This window comes from Cyclopterus lumpus, chromosome 5 (genome assembly GCF_009769545.1).
Source record: "Cyclopterus lumpus isolate fCycLum1 chromosome 5, fCycLum1.pri, whole genome shotgun sequence".
In the NCBI taxonomy this organism is placed as follows: domain Eukaryota; kingdom Metazoa; phylum Chordata; class Actinopteri; order Perciformes; family Cyclopteridae; genus Cyclopterus; species Cyclopterus lumpus.
Window position 1 is genome coordinate 3,866,177 of NC_046970.1, and position 17,444 is coordinate 3,883,620.

Sequence of the window (17,444 nt, forward strand, 5' to 3'; positions counted from 1 at the left end):
CTATTTAAGGTTGACGGATACGTATAATCTGTTTTTAACGGCGTGGGTTGTGTTGTAATACGCTGCAGTGAATGTCAGTGTGAATGCCTCTATTTGCCTGCTTGTTACAGTATATATGTATATATATATATATATACATATATAGCTGCTTTGCTCTTTTTCAGATGTCTGTCCCATTAAGCAACTCTAAGAACCTTGAAAGCACAAATCTGTGATTGGTGTCATATGTCAGCCCTGCAATGTGATTTCCTTCCGAGTGAACATCGCACTCATTGCCATTAAAATGTACACAAGTTGAAACGCAAACCATGTGGGCTCGACCGTGATGTCACAATGAGGTCACAGTGACCTCGCCAAACTGTTTCCTCACTGTTCAATAAAATACATGTCAAGGTTCTGCATCATTTCCACATAAATGTCCCAAAAAGCCATTAACACTTAAACGGAACGTTCATTTACGAGGCGGGGAGGTGCCGCCGGGGAGCATCGTTGAGGCCAAAATGAGGTACAAAAACACACACACACACACACCGGCTACTTGTTTTCTATAGTTTTCCATTTATTAACTTGAATCTGACGGAATGAAATCACAGCCTCACGTTTCTCATCCGAAAGCGAAGGCCCTGAAGGTGAATCGCTGACGTGGTGCAGATCTCACAGGCCCGGTGATGCACGGTCCAGTCTCACGCTGCTATGAACGGTCTCGAGTGCCATTCGGACACACATGCGAGCTGCCAGATGGCATCCAGACCATGGTCCAAAGTGTGTGGGGGGGGGGGGGGGGGGGGGGGGGTTCAACGGGAAGATGGAGATGTCCAGTTGTACCAGCTGTGGAATCAGTTACCAAAATAAGAGAATATGTGTCGCACATTACAGAAAACCGTGACCTCTTAATGTCACGTTTGCAACGCCGAATGTTTGTGAGTCTCTGAAGTAACTCCACGCCGCTCCGTGTCCTTTCAGTGCACTTTTTTTTCCTAGTCGGACTCAAGAGAAAAGCAGAAGAACCCCCTTTTGTTCAACCTTTCTCTGGTACCAATAGTTCTATTTGGTTTGTGGTGGTGGTGAACGCTGCATCGGAGGCTCAGCTGCTGCTCATAAAAAAAAAATTTAAAAACTGAACGCCAGATTATTTAAAGCTGGTCCTGTGGCAGGAGCTCCCCCAGTCCATCATCTCTTGTCTCTGGATTCCTTCACTTCCGCCTGTGCATCCCCCCCCCCCATCCTCCCCTCCTCCCCCCCACCCCAATTGAACTCACAGAAGGTGTGTGTGGCGGGGGGGGGGGGGTTGGGGGGTTGGAGCGGTCAGTGGCAGCCACACGCTCTGACCACCATGTTGCGATATTTCTTGAGAATGACGTTGGAGCTGTCGTCAAAGTAGAGCACCGAGATGCCGTGGAGCTGCGTGGGGGCGCAGCAGGGCTTGGGCACCGTGTCCGGGTTGATGAAGTGCACCTGTGGTCAGAAGAAGAAGAAATTAATCCTCGCAGGAAGCGGAGGTTATAGTGAAAGTGCCTGTCATCGGGGGGGGGGGGGACTTACCAGAGTTTGCACAATGGCGTGATTGGTGGCATTCATGTAGGAGTTGAGAGGGAAGGCGCATTCTCCCTCGCAGAAGTACGCTGCATAGCCCTCTGGTGCTATGATCCAGTCCTGCTCCGAGTAAAAACCCAAATTAAATGTCAGTTAACTGTCACTTTTGCTCATGAAAAGAAGTGAAATTATATTAAAATGAGATGACGTTTTTCTTTTTAAACATACCTGCCATCCCAAATCTCTAAAGCTGACATACAGCTCGTGCTTTTTGCATCCCTCTTTGGAGATGCCGCGGTAATCTAAAAATGTAAAACATGCAAGTTTGAGCACGAGTATCAAAGTCCCAACGGTACAGTTCACCCGAGTCACTTAGACCGCGACTCGAGTCGACGACGGTGAGATTTGAGAGGGTTCGGGCACCTGTTGCAGCCTCCACTGCCTTTATTGCATCGTGGACAGTCTTCTGGGGTTTGGAGCGGTTGGAGTGGCGCCCCTTGTGGCCGTGGGCGGAGCGGATGCTGCGGAAACGCACCTCGTTGGCTTTGATGAAGGCCACCACGAAGGGCTGCTTGTCCTGAGGCCCACTGCTCGTCACCAGCCCCCCCAGTCTGGGGTTCCTCCTCTGACCTATCATGGGAGAACGGGTGAATAAAACTAGAGACGATCAACACAGACAAGCTCTCAATATGTGAGGGTCCTTTTTCCCACCGGGCGAGAAAGCATTAAATCATCTGTGTGTGTGTGCGTGTGTTCCCCTTGTGAGTTCATGTGTGGCCCTGACTGACCGTGGCTGTTCTCCAGGACCAGCTGCAGGCCGAGGTTCTGCTCCGGGTGGACCAGCCAGAGGTTGCTTGTGTCGGTGAGGTCAAAGACCAGCCAGCCCTCCTCCGCAGCCCACACCTCCCGCTGTTCCAGCAGCAAGAGCTCCACTTCCCTGCGGAGAGAGGATGGCGTGTCATTAAATACAAGGCTTCTTTTTTTTTTAAAGGTTGAAAAAGCATCGAGTGTGCAACATCCTCGTATCCTTGTTTGGCTGCAGACGTATAGACGCTCTAAATGTTGCTTGGTATAATATTTTTTTTTTAAAGTTTCTGCGAACGGATTCTTCGTTCCTGAAATTAACGGGGAAAGCGATGGCTGTCTTAAAAAAGTGTGCGGCATGCATGTTGGGGAAATGCTCGCCTGTGCTGCACGTTGCATTTCAAATGAGATTTTAATAGGCTGAAAAGAAGAAAAAAAGAACGTGCGGTCCGGTAATTGTTAGAAAGTATTTGGACAACTTGTTTTGCCAAAGTACGCAAGTCGGGTTAAAAAAAAAAATGAAACAATGACTTTGAGGTGAAAGTGATCATGTTCCGCCTTTTGTTTAAAGGTGTTTACATCCATGTGACCCTCTTTCTCGATAGTCCCCCCAATTCAATGAGGAAGGAAAATAATACATAAAAGCAGCCAAGAAGTTTTATGGACAAAAGCTGGAATGTTGTTGTTGTTCAAGCACATCAGACACCTGACGTCAGTCCAACCGAGAACCGTGTTGCTGAATATGTATGTATACATATGCCTACATATGTATGCGGGCTGCAAAACGAACCGAATATGAAAACATGATAACTCTGATACGGTTTATGTTTGGTCGTCCAATTAAACCGTGTAAATACAAACGGAGGCATTCCAACTTTGTTCATCAGATGTGGTTTCAAACAACATCAAATTAAAGCCGAGAGACGAGTAATAAAACGGAAAAGTCATCGTTTCAAATGAAATGAAACACAACAGCCAACAGCGCAGAAAATGTACACAGAAATAAATAAATTCTAAATATTCTGAGTGCAAGATTACAGAAGATTTCACCGTCTATGGCGAGCTAAATATCCAGGGTAGGTTCATGAAGCATCGTGTATCCGCCCACAACCAACAAAAGCTGTTCCTAACATCCCAGAATAAATGTCCCGCGCTGACCCGGGCCGTCTTGAGGGCAGATTTCACAAACAATGGCTGTGTTTGCACACTCGAGTTTCAGACCCTCGGGGCGGCCGTCTGCCTTCGGCCCTGCCGGCTGCTCGTCTGTGTGGAGGTTCCTTTTGTGTGTCTGTGAATGACAAAGGTGTTGTCTCCAACGCCGTCCTCAGCCCCGCTGCCACCGCTGGAGGGCCGCCAGCAGAGAGAGTTTACAGAGCGTGGCGGTGCAGCTTTGATTGGAGGGGAAGGAGGACGCGTGTTGGGTTGATGGGGTTCTGGGGTTGATGGGGTTCTGGGGGTTGATGGGGTTGATGGGGTTGATGGGGTTCTGGGGGTTCTGGGGTTGATGGGGTTCTGGTGTTGATGGGGTTCTGGGGTTGATGGGGTTCTGGTGTTGATGGGGTTCTGGGGTTGATGGGGTTCTGGTGTTAATGGGGTTCTGGTGTTGATGGGGTCCGATCATCGGCGCTATCCAGTTTCAGAAAGTGTTTGAACGCGGCGGGAAGGTACAAAGGCTGGCAGAGCTACAGACAGTCAGACAGACAGACAGTCAGACAGACAGACAGACAGACAGACAGACAGTCAGGCAGTCAGACGGTCAGACAGACAGACAGACAGACAGACAGACAGACAGTCAGACAGTCAGACAGTCAGTCAGACTGTCAGACAGACAGACAGACAGACAGACAGTCAGACAGACAGACATACAGACAGACAGTCAGACAGACAGACAGACAGGCAGACAGTCAGACAGACAGACAGACAGTCAGACTGTCAGACAGACAGACAGACAGACAGACAGACAGTCAGACAGACAGACAGACAGACAGACAGACAGACAGTCAGTCAGACAAACAGACAGGCAGACAGTCAGACAGGCAGACAGTCAGACAGACAGACAGACAGACAGGCAGACAGTCAGACAGACAGACAGTCAGACAGACAGGCAGACAGTCAGACAGACAGTCAGACAGACAGTCAGACTGTCAGACAGACAGTCAGACAGACAGGCAGACAGTCAGACAGGCAGACAGTCAGACAGACAAACAGACAGGCAGACAGTCAGACAGACAGACAGTCAGACAGACAGTCAGACAGTCAGACAGACAGTCAGACTGTCAGACAGACAGACAGACAGTCAGACTGTCAGACAGAAAGACAGACAGACAGACAGTCAGACAGACAGACAGACAGACAGTCAGTCAGACAAACAGACAGGCAGACAGTCAGACAGGCAGACAGTCAGACAGACAGACAGACAGTCAGACAGGCAGACAGACAGACAGACAGTCAGACTGTCAGACAGACAGACAGACAGTCAGTCAGACAAACAGACAGGCAGACAGTCAGACAGACAAACAGACAGGCAGACAGTCAGACAGACAGTCAGACAGACAGTCAGACAGTCAGACAGACAGTCAGACTGTCAGACAGACAGACAGACAGACAGTCAGACAGACAGACAGACAGACAGACAGACAGTCAGACAGACAGTCAGACTGTCAGACAGACAGTCAGACAGACAGACAGACAGTCAGACAGACAGACAGACAGACAGACAGTCAGACAGACAGACAGACAGTCAGTCAGACAAACAGACAGGCAGACAGTCAGACAGGCAGACAGTCAGACAGACAGACAGACAGTCAGACAGGCAGACAGACAGACAGTCAGACTGTCAGACAGACAGACAGACAGTCAGTCAGACAAACAGACAGGCAGACAGTCAGACAGGCAGACAGTCAGTCAGACAGACAGACAGGCAGATAGACAGACAGTCAGACAGACAGTCAGTCAGACAGACAGAAACATGATGGAGTGATCCTTGTGTCAGAGAGTGGATGTCTTGAGGGCTGAGAGTATTATTTGCGGTTGGTCTCCATGGTAACGTCCTGTTCTGACTGTGAGAGAGTGAACTTCTGTAATTGACGCTAATGTCTGTGTAAACAGCTTCGGCTCTCACACCAACACCGGCAGAAATAACCGTGGGAAGATAAAGCAGAGAGACGCAGGTAGCATGAGGTGATGAGATGTGTGTGTGTGAACTCTTCATACCAAGACACGAGCATGAGGTGATGAGGTGTGTGTGTGTGAACTCTTCATACCAAGACACGAGCATGAGGTGATGAGATGTGTGTGTGTGAACTCTTCATACCAAGACACGAGCATGAGAGGATGAGGTGTGTGTGTGTGAACTCTTCATACCAAGACACGAGCATGAGAGGATGAGGTGTGTGTGTGTGAACTCTTCATACCAAGACACGAGCATGAGGTGATGAGATGTGTGTGTGTGAACTCTTCATACCAAGACACGAGCATGAGGTGATGAGGTGTGTGTGTGTGAACTCTTCATACCAAGACACAAGCATGAGGTGATGAGGTGTGTGTGTGAACTCTTCATACCAAGACACGAGCATGAGGTGTGTGTGCGTGAACTCTTCATACCAAGACACGAGCATGAGAGGATGAGGTGTGTGTGTGAACTCTTCATACCAAGACACAAGCATGAGGTGATGAGGTGTGTGTGTGTGAACTCTTCATACCAAGACACAAGCATGAGAGGATGAGATGTGTGTGTGTGTGAACTCTTCATACCAAGACACGAGCATGAGGTGATGAGATGTGTGTGTGTGAACTCTTCATACCAAGACACGAGCATGAGGTGTGTGTGTGTGTGAACTCTTCATACCAAGACACAAGCATGAGGTGATGAGGTGTGTGTGTGTGTGAACTCTTCATACCAAGACACGAGCATGAGGTGATGAGATGTGTGTGTGAACTCTTCATACCAAGACACGAGCATGAGGTGATGAGATGTGTGTGAACTCTTCATACCAAGACACGAGCATGAGATGTGTGTGTGTGAACTCTTCATACCAAGACACGAGCATGAGAGGATCTGCAACCAGCTTTGATGACTTCATTTGATTTAAAGAATGCTTTAAAAAGGGTCAGTTCACCCACAATAATAATAAAGAAATGCAGGTTTGGCCTTATATGTCTATGTTAGATATCTGTCTGTGAGACACGTGCTCCAATACAACAGAGGGAGCATTCCATTCCATTAAACTACATTTAAAAGTGGGTTTAAGTCACATGTGTAGCTAGGTTAGCGCCGCGGCTCGAGGGACAGCAAGACATTTGGGTTCAGATGGAAATATGTCATCGACGGTTGGATGGATTAACATAAAGCGTTGGAGACGCAGACATGAACCGTGATGATTATTCTCATGACATGAGTTTTCTTTTGTGAAATGAGCTCCACAAATATTGGTTTGGATTGCCATCAAATATCAGGGGATTTCCCCCCTTGAACGGAATGCAACTTTACTGCAATTATCACGTTTATTTATTGGTAATATTTTGGTTTACGACATTCTACGTTTTGTAAAATGCTTTACTACACTCAGTAATTTGAGTGAACTGATGTATTGCACGCAGTGGTGGAAAGAAAATGCGGGGTACTTGTACTTCATTACATCTCAAAGGCAAATACTGTGATTCAGAGTTAATCTGACAGCTCCAGTTATTTTGCTGATTCAGATAAACAAAACAAAATAGTATCAATAAATAAATGGCCGCGGTCTCTGCTTTTTGGTACTTTAAGTATATTTTGATGCTATTGTGCTTTTACTTGAGTATGCAGGACTTTTACTTGTAACAAAGTATTTCTGTATCACTACTTTTACTTCAGTCAAAGATCTGGGTGCTTTCACGACCGTGAAGCTCGTGCACATGACAACGGATATGAAAAATCAAATCAAGGGTGCGCAGCAGCGATTCCCGTGAAGGAAACATCCGTACCTGCTGGGCGGCTCCTGCAGGACCTGGAACACGCTGACTCTGAACGTCTCGTTCTCGTAGCGCTCCTGGAGGAAATCCTTATAGATCCTGAACTCTGCTGCTGTGACAACTTCGCCCTCTGGAATACGAGAAAGGTCGAACCGAAACTCTCTTCTGTGATGCCGGTGCGAAGGATCCTGATCCTGATCCACTATCAGGAACAAGTGTGTGGGGGGGGGGGGGGGGGGGGGGGGGGGGGGGGGCAAAAGAGGGGGATGAATCAATTGATTGATGTGCTTCATCAAATTGCTATATATATATATATATATAACCCAATGACATCATTATGAGAAGTGATTTATGGGTGTCTGCATCACACACACATATACACAAACACACACACAGTCAAATAATACTTCTGCATGGGAACGTTTTGTATATCTGAGAGGAAGGCAAACCACTGTGGTTGCATATCTGTCAAAACTGTCGCCAAATTAAACGTTGCTCTGATGTGTGTCACTCTGCCCACATCTCAGAAGCACCGGGTCAGAAATAGGGGGGTGGGGGGGGGGGGGGGGATCCGATTGATCTAAACATCACTTAAGTCTGCCATACGTGCCCATATATATATATATATGTGGAGGAGAGAGGGAGAGAGAGAGAAGAAACACACTCACACACACACACACACACACACACAGGGCTCAGCTTGGCTCCCCCCGCACCCCTGTTTTTTTTAAATTGCACACATGTGCTGACCACAAGAAAAGGCCCGTTAAGGCCCTGCCCGGAAAACCGCAGCTTGCCAGTGTGCAGAGAAAGACACACACAAGTTCATGTGTGACTTCAGCTACCAGAGTCTGGGTACCACCCACACCTCCCCTGATCATTCCGCCATGTTTCACGGCGCACGTGACTGGAGAGGATAACGTAAAGCAGCGGGAGGCCCCCCCCCCCCCAGCTGAAGCTCTCTCCGACTCTCGGACTTTCCAGAGGAACGAAGGGGTGGTGGTTCAGGAAAGACCCCGGAGGAGAAGAAAGAAAAAAAAGAAGCTTCTCGCCGCTTTCCAGTGTGAAGGTGTGCGGAGCGGCGCTGCGGGTTCGTCACCTTTAAACACATCCTGCCCACCATGACATCATCATGACATCAGCCTGCACTCCCACTGATGGCCCACTATTGTTTCAGTGCACTGACAACCAGGGAAACACAACTTTTTTCTTTTTTTACTCAAAAGAGCTCACACACACACACACACACACACACACACACACTGACTCACAGCCTTCTAAAAACATTTCCAACGGCACAGAAACACACACGTTGGCCACCGCCGGTTACGAGCGGTGCATTCTGCGCCCTGCTAGTCATTTGTTTGAACCGCAATTAAATGCTGGGAGGGAACGAGGGGTGTTTTTATGAAAGCAGTAATTGCTTGTAAGGACTTGGTGTGTTTATGTTGGGGAGCATTAGCTGCAGAGATCAGACCTCAGATATGCAAACTTCCCTCTGGGAGGCATTTCAACACTTCCAAGACGACTCCTGACACTACGGGGCCACGCGGCCACGACGCTGTCATTAACCGAGTGCAATTGAACCCGTCGGCAGCATGGGTGGTTTAAAGATGTGTAAAAAGAAAAATGACAAGAAAATATAACCTTTGTGCATAATAATACCCTTTCAGACCTTTATTTATGTCAGTCAAGCTCAGACTTTCCTTCAGTAGAACATTTCCCCTCCTTTTCAAATCCATGTAGTTTGACAACGTTTCTTTAGCTCTTTTCCGTCGCAGATGATTAAAACCACCCAAAAAAAACTCGCCTTTGCTGAACAAATATTTCACGTTGTGCATACATTTTTCCTACACAATGTCTGCGTATTGATGACATGCCAATAGTATTTCGGCGCTAGGTCTAAAAGACAACAGTTTACTATGCACACGGCGTTTAAATAAAGAGGCGGTTAATGGGATTTAGCTGGTGGGGGGGGGGGGGGGGGCAAAGAAATTCTTCCTATGATCTCCTTAGGCTTCTTACAGATCAGCTTAACGGGACAAAACACATTTTCTTCTCGTTATTTCTCAAATACACAATACACCTTCTGTTCTCCTCGCGCCCGGTAGCAGAGCATTCGGTACCCTTTCTACATTCTCATGAAAGCCGGTGACATTTTTGGTCATTTGGGCCTTTTTCCCCATGCACACGGCAGGTGTGTTGAGTTCAATGCAAGAAGAAAAAAGTGCACGAGAGCAGGAAGCAGAACAGCAACAACTGGTGGGGATTGAGCGTTAAAAAAAAACCAAAAAACATTCCTCTGCACCACATTTGATGCATTTCTTTATAAATAGATGGACATGAGTGAACCACAAACAGCACAATGGCAGCTGTCTGCTGTAATGTTGCATGACGATGAGACGAATGCTTCCCCGCTGGTGTTTCTGAAGTAGGGGCGTGTGGTTTTGGCAATTCTAACAGAAGTAAACACATGCAGCCATGTATGTGTGTCAGCATGCGTGATGTGATATACTGCGTGCATGTGTAGGCGCTTTAATGCCACGACTTTAACTTCTTAATTCCTTTCCCTCTTCCGTAATTCATTTCACACTGAGTAGATGAGGCTGAACTATCGGAACCAGTACGTATGCGTTGTCCACCTGCAGGATAGCCCCGGGGTCGCACTGGGAGAAAGGGCCCGGCAGCTCTCCCTCACACTGGAAGTTGTGGTCTTTTGGAAGGGAAATGCCATAATCCAGTTCAGTCTTGAAGCGATCATCCGGGACCACCAAGTCACTGCAGCACACTGTGGGAGCCCCGGCTAAAAACTCTGCCAATCATCAGCACAGGAGGAGGCCGCGGTGGGCTTGAGAGAGAAATAATGCGCGCTCACTGTGTCCGTTCTTTTCTTTTTTCCTCCCTCCCTCCTCTTTATAATCAACCTCCTCAGATGTGGAACCGCAGAAGTCTGCTACGAGTTCTCAGAAACAACGTTTCCAGATCTCATTAGCCCGAAAAGGACGTCTGTTAAAAGTTCACGACCGAGGACTCGAATCGTCGCGCTTCTAGTTTTGGAAGCGTCCAAATGTTTCGCGTTTTGACTTTTTATTGGGCAGGGAAAAAAACAAGTCTGTTCGTCTTAAAGGCTTCAGTTCAATCTCGATGGCAGACAAACAGACAGAAAGAGTTAAGAGCGGTATCTCAGATGAAAAAAAACAAAACCCTGTCATCTGTTCTGGTTGACCTATGACCCTTCTCCTGAGGTCGAAGGGGGGGGGGGCGGAAAGAAGACACAGGTTGGTTTTTGGGTGTAACCACATCCGGATGAGAGCCACAGGCACCGTGCCGTCTGCTGCCTCACCATAGTGACATCAGAGCCTCCGGAGGATCTCCCAGGGAAACAAAGGAAGGATTTGCCCTTTAATAAAATCAGCAATGTCTCAGTGCGGCCTTTGACCCGTGTGATTTGCGCCCTCCAAACAAACACACACATAAATGCAGTTGCACACAAAAACGAGCACCTGCACTATCAGAGATTACCGCAGCGATAACATGCAGTTTGTATCTTATCTAACTCGACTCCCCAGAGGTTTAGAAGTGCCCGTCCAATTCCGAACAAAGCTACGCTAAAGCCCCCCCCCCCCCCCCCCCCATGAGCTTTGAAGGGATTCTGGTGAAATCGGATACAGGCATGTTGTCATAACATTTACAGCTCGGAATGCATAATGCCTGATCTCAAGTAAAGAAAGTGACCTAAAAGCCACAATGTCAGAAAACACTGGCTCTCACACACACACACACACACACACACACACACACACACACACACACACACACACACATGTACGCACACACACACAGATACACACACACACACACACACAATGCACAACAAACTAACAAAATGAAGCATTTAAAATCTTGGATTCAAGAGACGAAACTTGAATCCCTGGACAACATAATAAGTAGTCATTGATTTGGATATTGTTCATAAAAATACTCACATATGGGCTTATGATAAAAATTAAAAATATTTTTAAAAAAACACTTTCATGAAACGTGATCACAGTTAAACAAAGTCCCCTGTAGTGATATTTAGTAAAGCTGTCCATATAAAGGCAGATTGTAAACTTACCGAGATTGACAAAACTCATCACCGTGTCCGCGTCCATCTAGGAAGCGGCTGTCCTGTGGGGTCACCACGGGGGAGACCTGGGTCGGCAGAACGGGCTTGTAGAGGGAGTATCCGGGCAGCTGTGCGTCCGGAGAGATGGTGTTGTAGAGGTCCAGCATGAACACCGGGGCAAGCGTTTGTATTTGGAGTGGGACGTGCGGACCGCGGACGGTGCGGCCAGCCCCAGGATGGAGAGGATCTCCCCGCTGCATCTCCCCTGCGCTCTTGGCTCCGCAGCCCGGCCGCTGGATGAAGCTGGAGCGCACCTCGGTGTCCACCGGAGAAGTTGGCGAAGGCGACCTGCGTGGCCCACACGCATTGAGCCCACGACTGGAGGATTGTGTTATCGTCACCAGGGCGCTTGACACAATTTGAGGCCATTTTTAAAAAAATATATATCTATATCCTCGAAAGTCAGGATCAGGGATGCGCTTTCCTACACACACAGTTCCCCTGTTCGTGTGGGGAGCAGCACACAAGAAACTCTATCAACTCAGAAGAGCATTCCCGCATCATCTGGTGTCGCGCGCGGTCTTGGGGTCGTGCGCTCCTCTGGGATGGGAATTTGGGAATGGATTTGTATCGAGGCGCTGTGACAGGGGAGGGGCAGGAGGGGGTTTTGGATTGGGATAAACCAATACTGGAAAGATTGGGAGAGTTTGTGGGGGTGAGTCAATGGGGGAGAATAGCTGCGCGTCCTATCATGAAGTGCACTCCTCTATCTTGGTAATAAGATAGGGTGTGGACCTTTTAAACCCAAGTGTCCCATCAGCGCGTCCTTTGTTTGGATATGAGTGTTTGATGAAAGTGGACGATTTATTTGATGCCTGTAGCCTGGCGGCCATGAATGAACCCACAGTGACTTCTTTTCAAATCCCACCCTCCATGTAGTTGTAAGTGTATTGTCTCGGACGCTGTTGGAACATGGAAAAACCTCTTAATGATCAGTCAAAGGTTAAGAGGTAACAAAAAAAACAAACAAAAATCCTTTAATCCCTCCTTCACAACGCAGACACCTTTGAACTCAAACAATAAACTCGGGCCCACCCTAATTGTTGAGGGGTTTGAGTGATCAGCAGTACAGACACGTGAAGGGACATGCCAACGGCCCCAATGCATTACTACAACAATGTGTGAAGCACTCTGTGACTCCTTTAATAGAGAGTGAGTGGGGGTGGGGGTGCACAATGAATGACAAAGCAAGAATCCTACACTGATACAGATGTGTGCTTTCCTTTGAGTTGTGACGGACAGCGGTGACTGGATCGAGACGTATAGGTGGAGGTTAGAGTGTCCCTCGGCCACAGAATGAAGAGGCCTCTAACTAAACTACACACAAACTAAAAGCGCAACAACTATTTTCACGAGCACCAACAACAGTCACTTGACATGTTTTATTTTTCCCCATGCAGAGGTCACTTTATGGCTCATCCTATACACTCTTTTAAAGACAATAGTCCTCCATTCTCACTACAAACATCTGTGAACATTACTAGTAACCTTTTGAGTTCCTTTTTTGCTCAAAGGCTGGTAATGTAAGCTTACAGGTCCCTAAAAAAAATGCTAATTGAATTTCCACTTCATGATTCCAATGATCGGACTGGGGGTTCCGACAGTATATCCAGCCACATCGAATCAAAATTGGAATATAAAAAGAAAACGGGCCATAGTTATTGGACAGTACAAACGGACATATATTTTTATGTAATTAAATCACATTTGAAAGTATTGTACTTGAGTATTTCCATTTGATGCTACTAGTTCACTGGTATTTCAGTTTGGCAATATTTCACTCCACTGGAAAACTCTTACAAATCATATTCAATGTATGTACTATCGTTCTTATATATTTACTGTATTAATCTTTATTTCGAGTTTAAACTTAACCCTTTGACTTGTATACCTGTTTACACCTCACAGATCTGGGTTACTTTGGTGACTCGCTTTCCCGCACCGCCCCCTAGCGTTTGGTGGTGAACATCGCATGCGTTGACCTGGGTCCCCCTACGTCATCAGAGTGCGAACACACCGAGGAACAAGCGCCACAGTTTTAATGCGCCAAATAGTTTTTTTGAGGGAAGGCATTTTCAGCTCATATCTAGAGCACAACATATTTGGGGTACGTATATTCATGGCGTCTCGAGGCTGTCGCGCGTGACGATACAACGCTTTGCACCGATACATTGTTCTAATCCGGTAACGTTGCGTTAGCGGCGCATGCCTACCAGCAACTGGATCTAAAAAAAAACGGGCTCGGCTAACGGCAGCTAGCGTTGAATCGTCACGTTGTTTTTTTCTGGCCACGTCGCGACTAAAATAAAGACGTTGACGTTACCAGCGCGCTCCAACGCATTTCCCCCTCACACGTTCACAAGCAACCGGGGCGCGTGAGCGAGCAACTGGCGTAACGGCTAACGTCAGTTGGCAACTGTTCGTGCTTCAATGTGTCTAGCTAGCCGTTGAGTTGATAACCGAGGGGCTGTGATTTGAGATCGGCAGCTAAAGTAATTGTTGCGTGTTCAACGTTACAGTAGGTCTTTGTTTACACGCCATTTGTTCGATTCAACGCCACATCCAGTTTGCGTCGGTTATTGCGACCCGAAGAAGTTGATGACGGTAAAATGAATGAGTCTGCTCTCTCTCTCTCTCTCTCCTCTCTCTCTCTCTCAGTCGGGCCTCTCTCTCTCTCCATCTGGACAGTGTACCCATAGCATCCTCGTACGATGAGTTTATTTGGGGCAACCTCCGGGTTCGGAAGCAGCGGGGACCGGTGTCTTGGAAACGCAACAACAGACAGCCACAATCCATGAAGGTAAAACCATCAGACTACAGCATTCCACATGGATGTCTACAAACGCCTAAGATGGTTCTCTGTAAACTCTGTTCTCCGTTTTTCCATTTGTTGTTTTATGTTCCTCCAGGATGTTGAAGTGACTTCCCCTCCAGATGACAGCATTAGCTGTCTGGCTTTCAGCCCCCCCCTCCATGCCGGGGAACTTCCTCATCGGAGGATCCTGGGCCAACGATGTGAGTTGTGTTTTCAAATCCTAATAATGGTGTCCAGTAGTAGATTTGATTTAGTGAAATGTCATGGATGAGCATTTTTATTATGAGATTTGAGTACTGTTGAGGTCCAGGGGAGTTCCTTCACCCTTCTTGTCTTCCATGTGTTATCATCTGACCTCAGGTCCGGTGCTGGGAGGTTCAGGACAATGGGCAGACGGTCCCCAAAGCCCAAACAGATGCACACAGGTCCGGTGCTGGATGTATGCTGGAGTGACGTAAGTCTCCTCATACAAAGTAGTTTAAATCCATGGGGTGGAAGCTATCTCCTGGGCCATGGAGTCATTTAAGATGTACTATTCTTCTTCCTTTTTTTTACCAGGATGGGAGTAAAGTCTTCACTGCTTCCTGTGACAAAACGGCCAAGATGTGGGATCTTAACAGCAATCAAGCTATGCAGATTGCACAGGTTGGATACGAGTAAAGAAATTAACTACGTGGTCATAATAACGAAGCAGAATCATCTTACACCTCTCACCATTTCTTCTCCCAGCATGAAGGTCCGATCAAGGCAATCCACTGGATCAAAGAGCCCCGAACTACAGCTGCATCATGACGGGCAAGTTGGGACAAAACACTGAAGGTACAACAGCACTTAGGATCCCAATGATATCTGAAAAATACAAGACCATGAATTATGATCGGCCATTCTGCTTCCAGACACTTAAATGTAACCGTATGAATCGCGTATCAGAGCCAAATTAGATCGTTGGCATATTTTACTTTGTAGTGAAGAACTGAGAAACATGACATGAAGCTTTTCTGTTTCATCTCTTCAGTTCTGGGACACCCGGTCTCCCAATCCCATGATGTCTCTGCAGATGCCAGAGAGATGCTACTGTGCAGATGTTGTAAGTGGTTTATGAGGGTAACTGCAGACATTGTAATCCTTGGTGAGTAGATAATTAAATATGTGACTTGTTGTGTTGTTCTTCCCCAGGTGTACCCCATGGCTGTGGTCGCCACGGCGGAGAGAGGCCTGATAGTGTACCAGCTGGAGAACCAGCCCTCTGAGTTTCGCAGAATAGACTCTCCTCTCAAACATCAGGTGACTTAATCTCCTCCACATCGAGCCACTTGTTCTGCTAACTTCACGTACAGCCAGATTATGTTCATCTCACTTGATGCCAGATTTAAAGTCCAATTTAAGATGGATCATCTTCATTTATACATTTTGATCCAACGTTCATTTCTGCCCTGGTCCTGCAGCATCGATGTGTCGCCATATTCAAGGACAAGCAGAACAAGCCCACTGGCTTTGCACTGGGAAGCATTGAGGGCCGAGTCGCCATCCACTACATCAACCCTCCAAACCCGTGAGTGTCTAAAACGGTCAAATTCCTACAAGTGAATGGATTTTGGATGTGTTGCTGCAGGTGCTTCTTTAATCCAGTGAAGTGCAAGCATAGCTGACTATTTTTTTTGTTTTTCAATAAGTCAACTGTTACTGTCAAAGGCCTGAAGCACAATATGACGTGAGTGTGTTCCCTAATCCCATTCAGAGCCAAAGACAACTTCACCTTCAAGTGTCACAGGTCGAATGGAACCAACACCGCCACGCCACAGGACATCTATGCTGTACGTTGGGAAATAATAGGATCTTCTGTGCTCTTAAAGGAGATTGTATGAACACATCCTGTTGGAACAGAGACACAGTCGACCAGTTTGTGGACTTTATTGTCCACCGTTTTGCTGCAAATTTTTATAATACATCTTTTTGCACAACAGACGTCTGTCAAAGTAGGAACACCGGAAGTGGATGAGTTTGGGGAGAGAGTTCCAGAGGGAGCTCAATTGTTGTATAATTGCGGCCTCCCTTGATTAATGCCGTGATTCCCACTCAAATTTCAGTTGCATTTGTCATATCCACTGATGACCATTTTAATTTTATTTTTTAATGTTCTTCTACTTCTGTAATTATTTTTTGCAGACTCCATCATTGCAATATCGTGACGCTAACCAAACCAGTTTCCTCAAGTCTCACCGAATGGTTTCCATTTCCCTCCCGCCAGGTAAACGCCATCTCTTTCCATCCGGTTCACGGCACACTGGCGACCGTGGGCTCAGACGGACGCTTCAGCTTTTGGGACAAAGACGCCCGCACCAAGTTGAAGACCTCCGAGCAGCTCGACCAGCCCATTACAGCTTGCTGCTTCAACAGCAACGGCAACATCTTTGCATACGCCTCCAGTTACGATTGGTCAAAGGTAGGCGTTGCACCTTTTTTTTTTTTTTTTCAATGTGGCGAGCAGGGGTTGTGTATTCCACTACATGCGCTTCACGCCAGCCGTCTCTCCTTGTAACACTGTGCCCTCGTCTGCATATGTCAGGGCCACGAGTACTACAACCCCCAGAAAAAGAACTACATCTTCTTGAGGAACGCTGCCGAGGAGCTGAAGCCTCGGAACAAGAAATGGTGAGCGAAGAGCAGCCGCTGTCTGTGAACCTTCAGTGCTTTTGTGACTCGCACCGGGGCCTTCAAGGCACCCAATGGTCCCTGATGTGGATGTGGGCACTGCCATGCCGTTTGGTATTAAATAGTACTGCATTGACTGAGTCGGGTCATTTTGAAGGCCTTTGTAGTTTAAGCTGTAGCACAGTGATGAATTATGGGATGAAGCCTGCTTGCTTCTTTAATTAATAATTTGAACAAATGAGCTTGTTAGCAGTAAGGCGTTGCAGTGTTTTCAATGACATGAAACTGTATTTAAGAGTTGTTATTTGTGTAATTATGGAGATAACAATGGAAAGGATTCAAGAAACATTGAACACAGGCAAACGATGATTACCAATGAATCAACAGCCATCGTCACCGGTTGAGTGACATTGTGCTTTTCATTCTGTACAAAAAAAGTACACGGTGAACATCAAACAAAACAAAATGTTCTTTGTGACTGACTGCTCCCTCCTGTCTTTTAGATTCGTCGTGCCGAGCCGC

General features: G+C 47.1%; 2 protein-coding genes across 2 annotated transcripts; one reads left to right on the forward strand and one right to left on the reverse strand.

Moving 5' to 3' along the window:
* Positions 1-1,305: 1,305 nt before the first annotated feature.
* Positions 1,306-11,824, reverse strand: LOC117730384 (bone morphogenetic protein 7-like). The gene is given in 9 exon segments (XM_034532067.1): positions 1,306-1,455; positions 1,543-1,653; positions 1,762-1,835; positions 1,957-2,163; positions 2,322-2,470; positions 7,300-7,489; positions 11,405-11,438; positions 11,440-11,721; positions 11,723-11,824. Coding segments are annotated over 9 exon segments (1,299 nt in total).
* A 1,622-nt stretch (positions 11,825-13,446) lies between these two features.
* On the forward strand, positions 13,447-16,926 carry rae1 (ribonucleic acid export 1). Its single transcript, XM_034533746.1, is given in 16 exon segments — positions 13,447-13,562; positions 14,114-14,249; positions 14,358-14,418; positions 14,420-14,470; positions 14,631-14,681; positions 14,683-14,724; positions 14,829-14,915; positions 15,000-15,035; positions 15,038-15,067; positions 15,069-15,089; positions 15,286-15,357; positions 15,447-15,554; positions 15,716-15,822; positions 16,009-16,084; positions 16,519-16,713; positions 16,837-16,926. Coding segments are annotated over 15 exon segments (1,110 nt in total). The 5' UTR covers positions 13,447-13,562; positions 14,114-14,166.
* Positions 16,927-17,444: the final 518 nt, after the last annotated feature.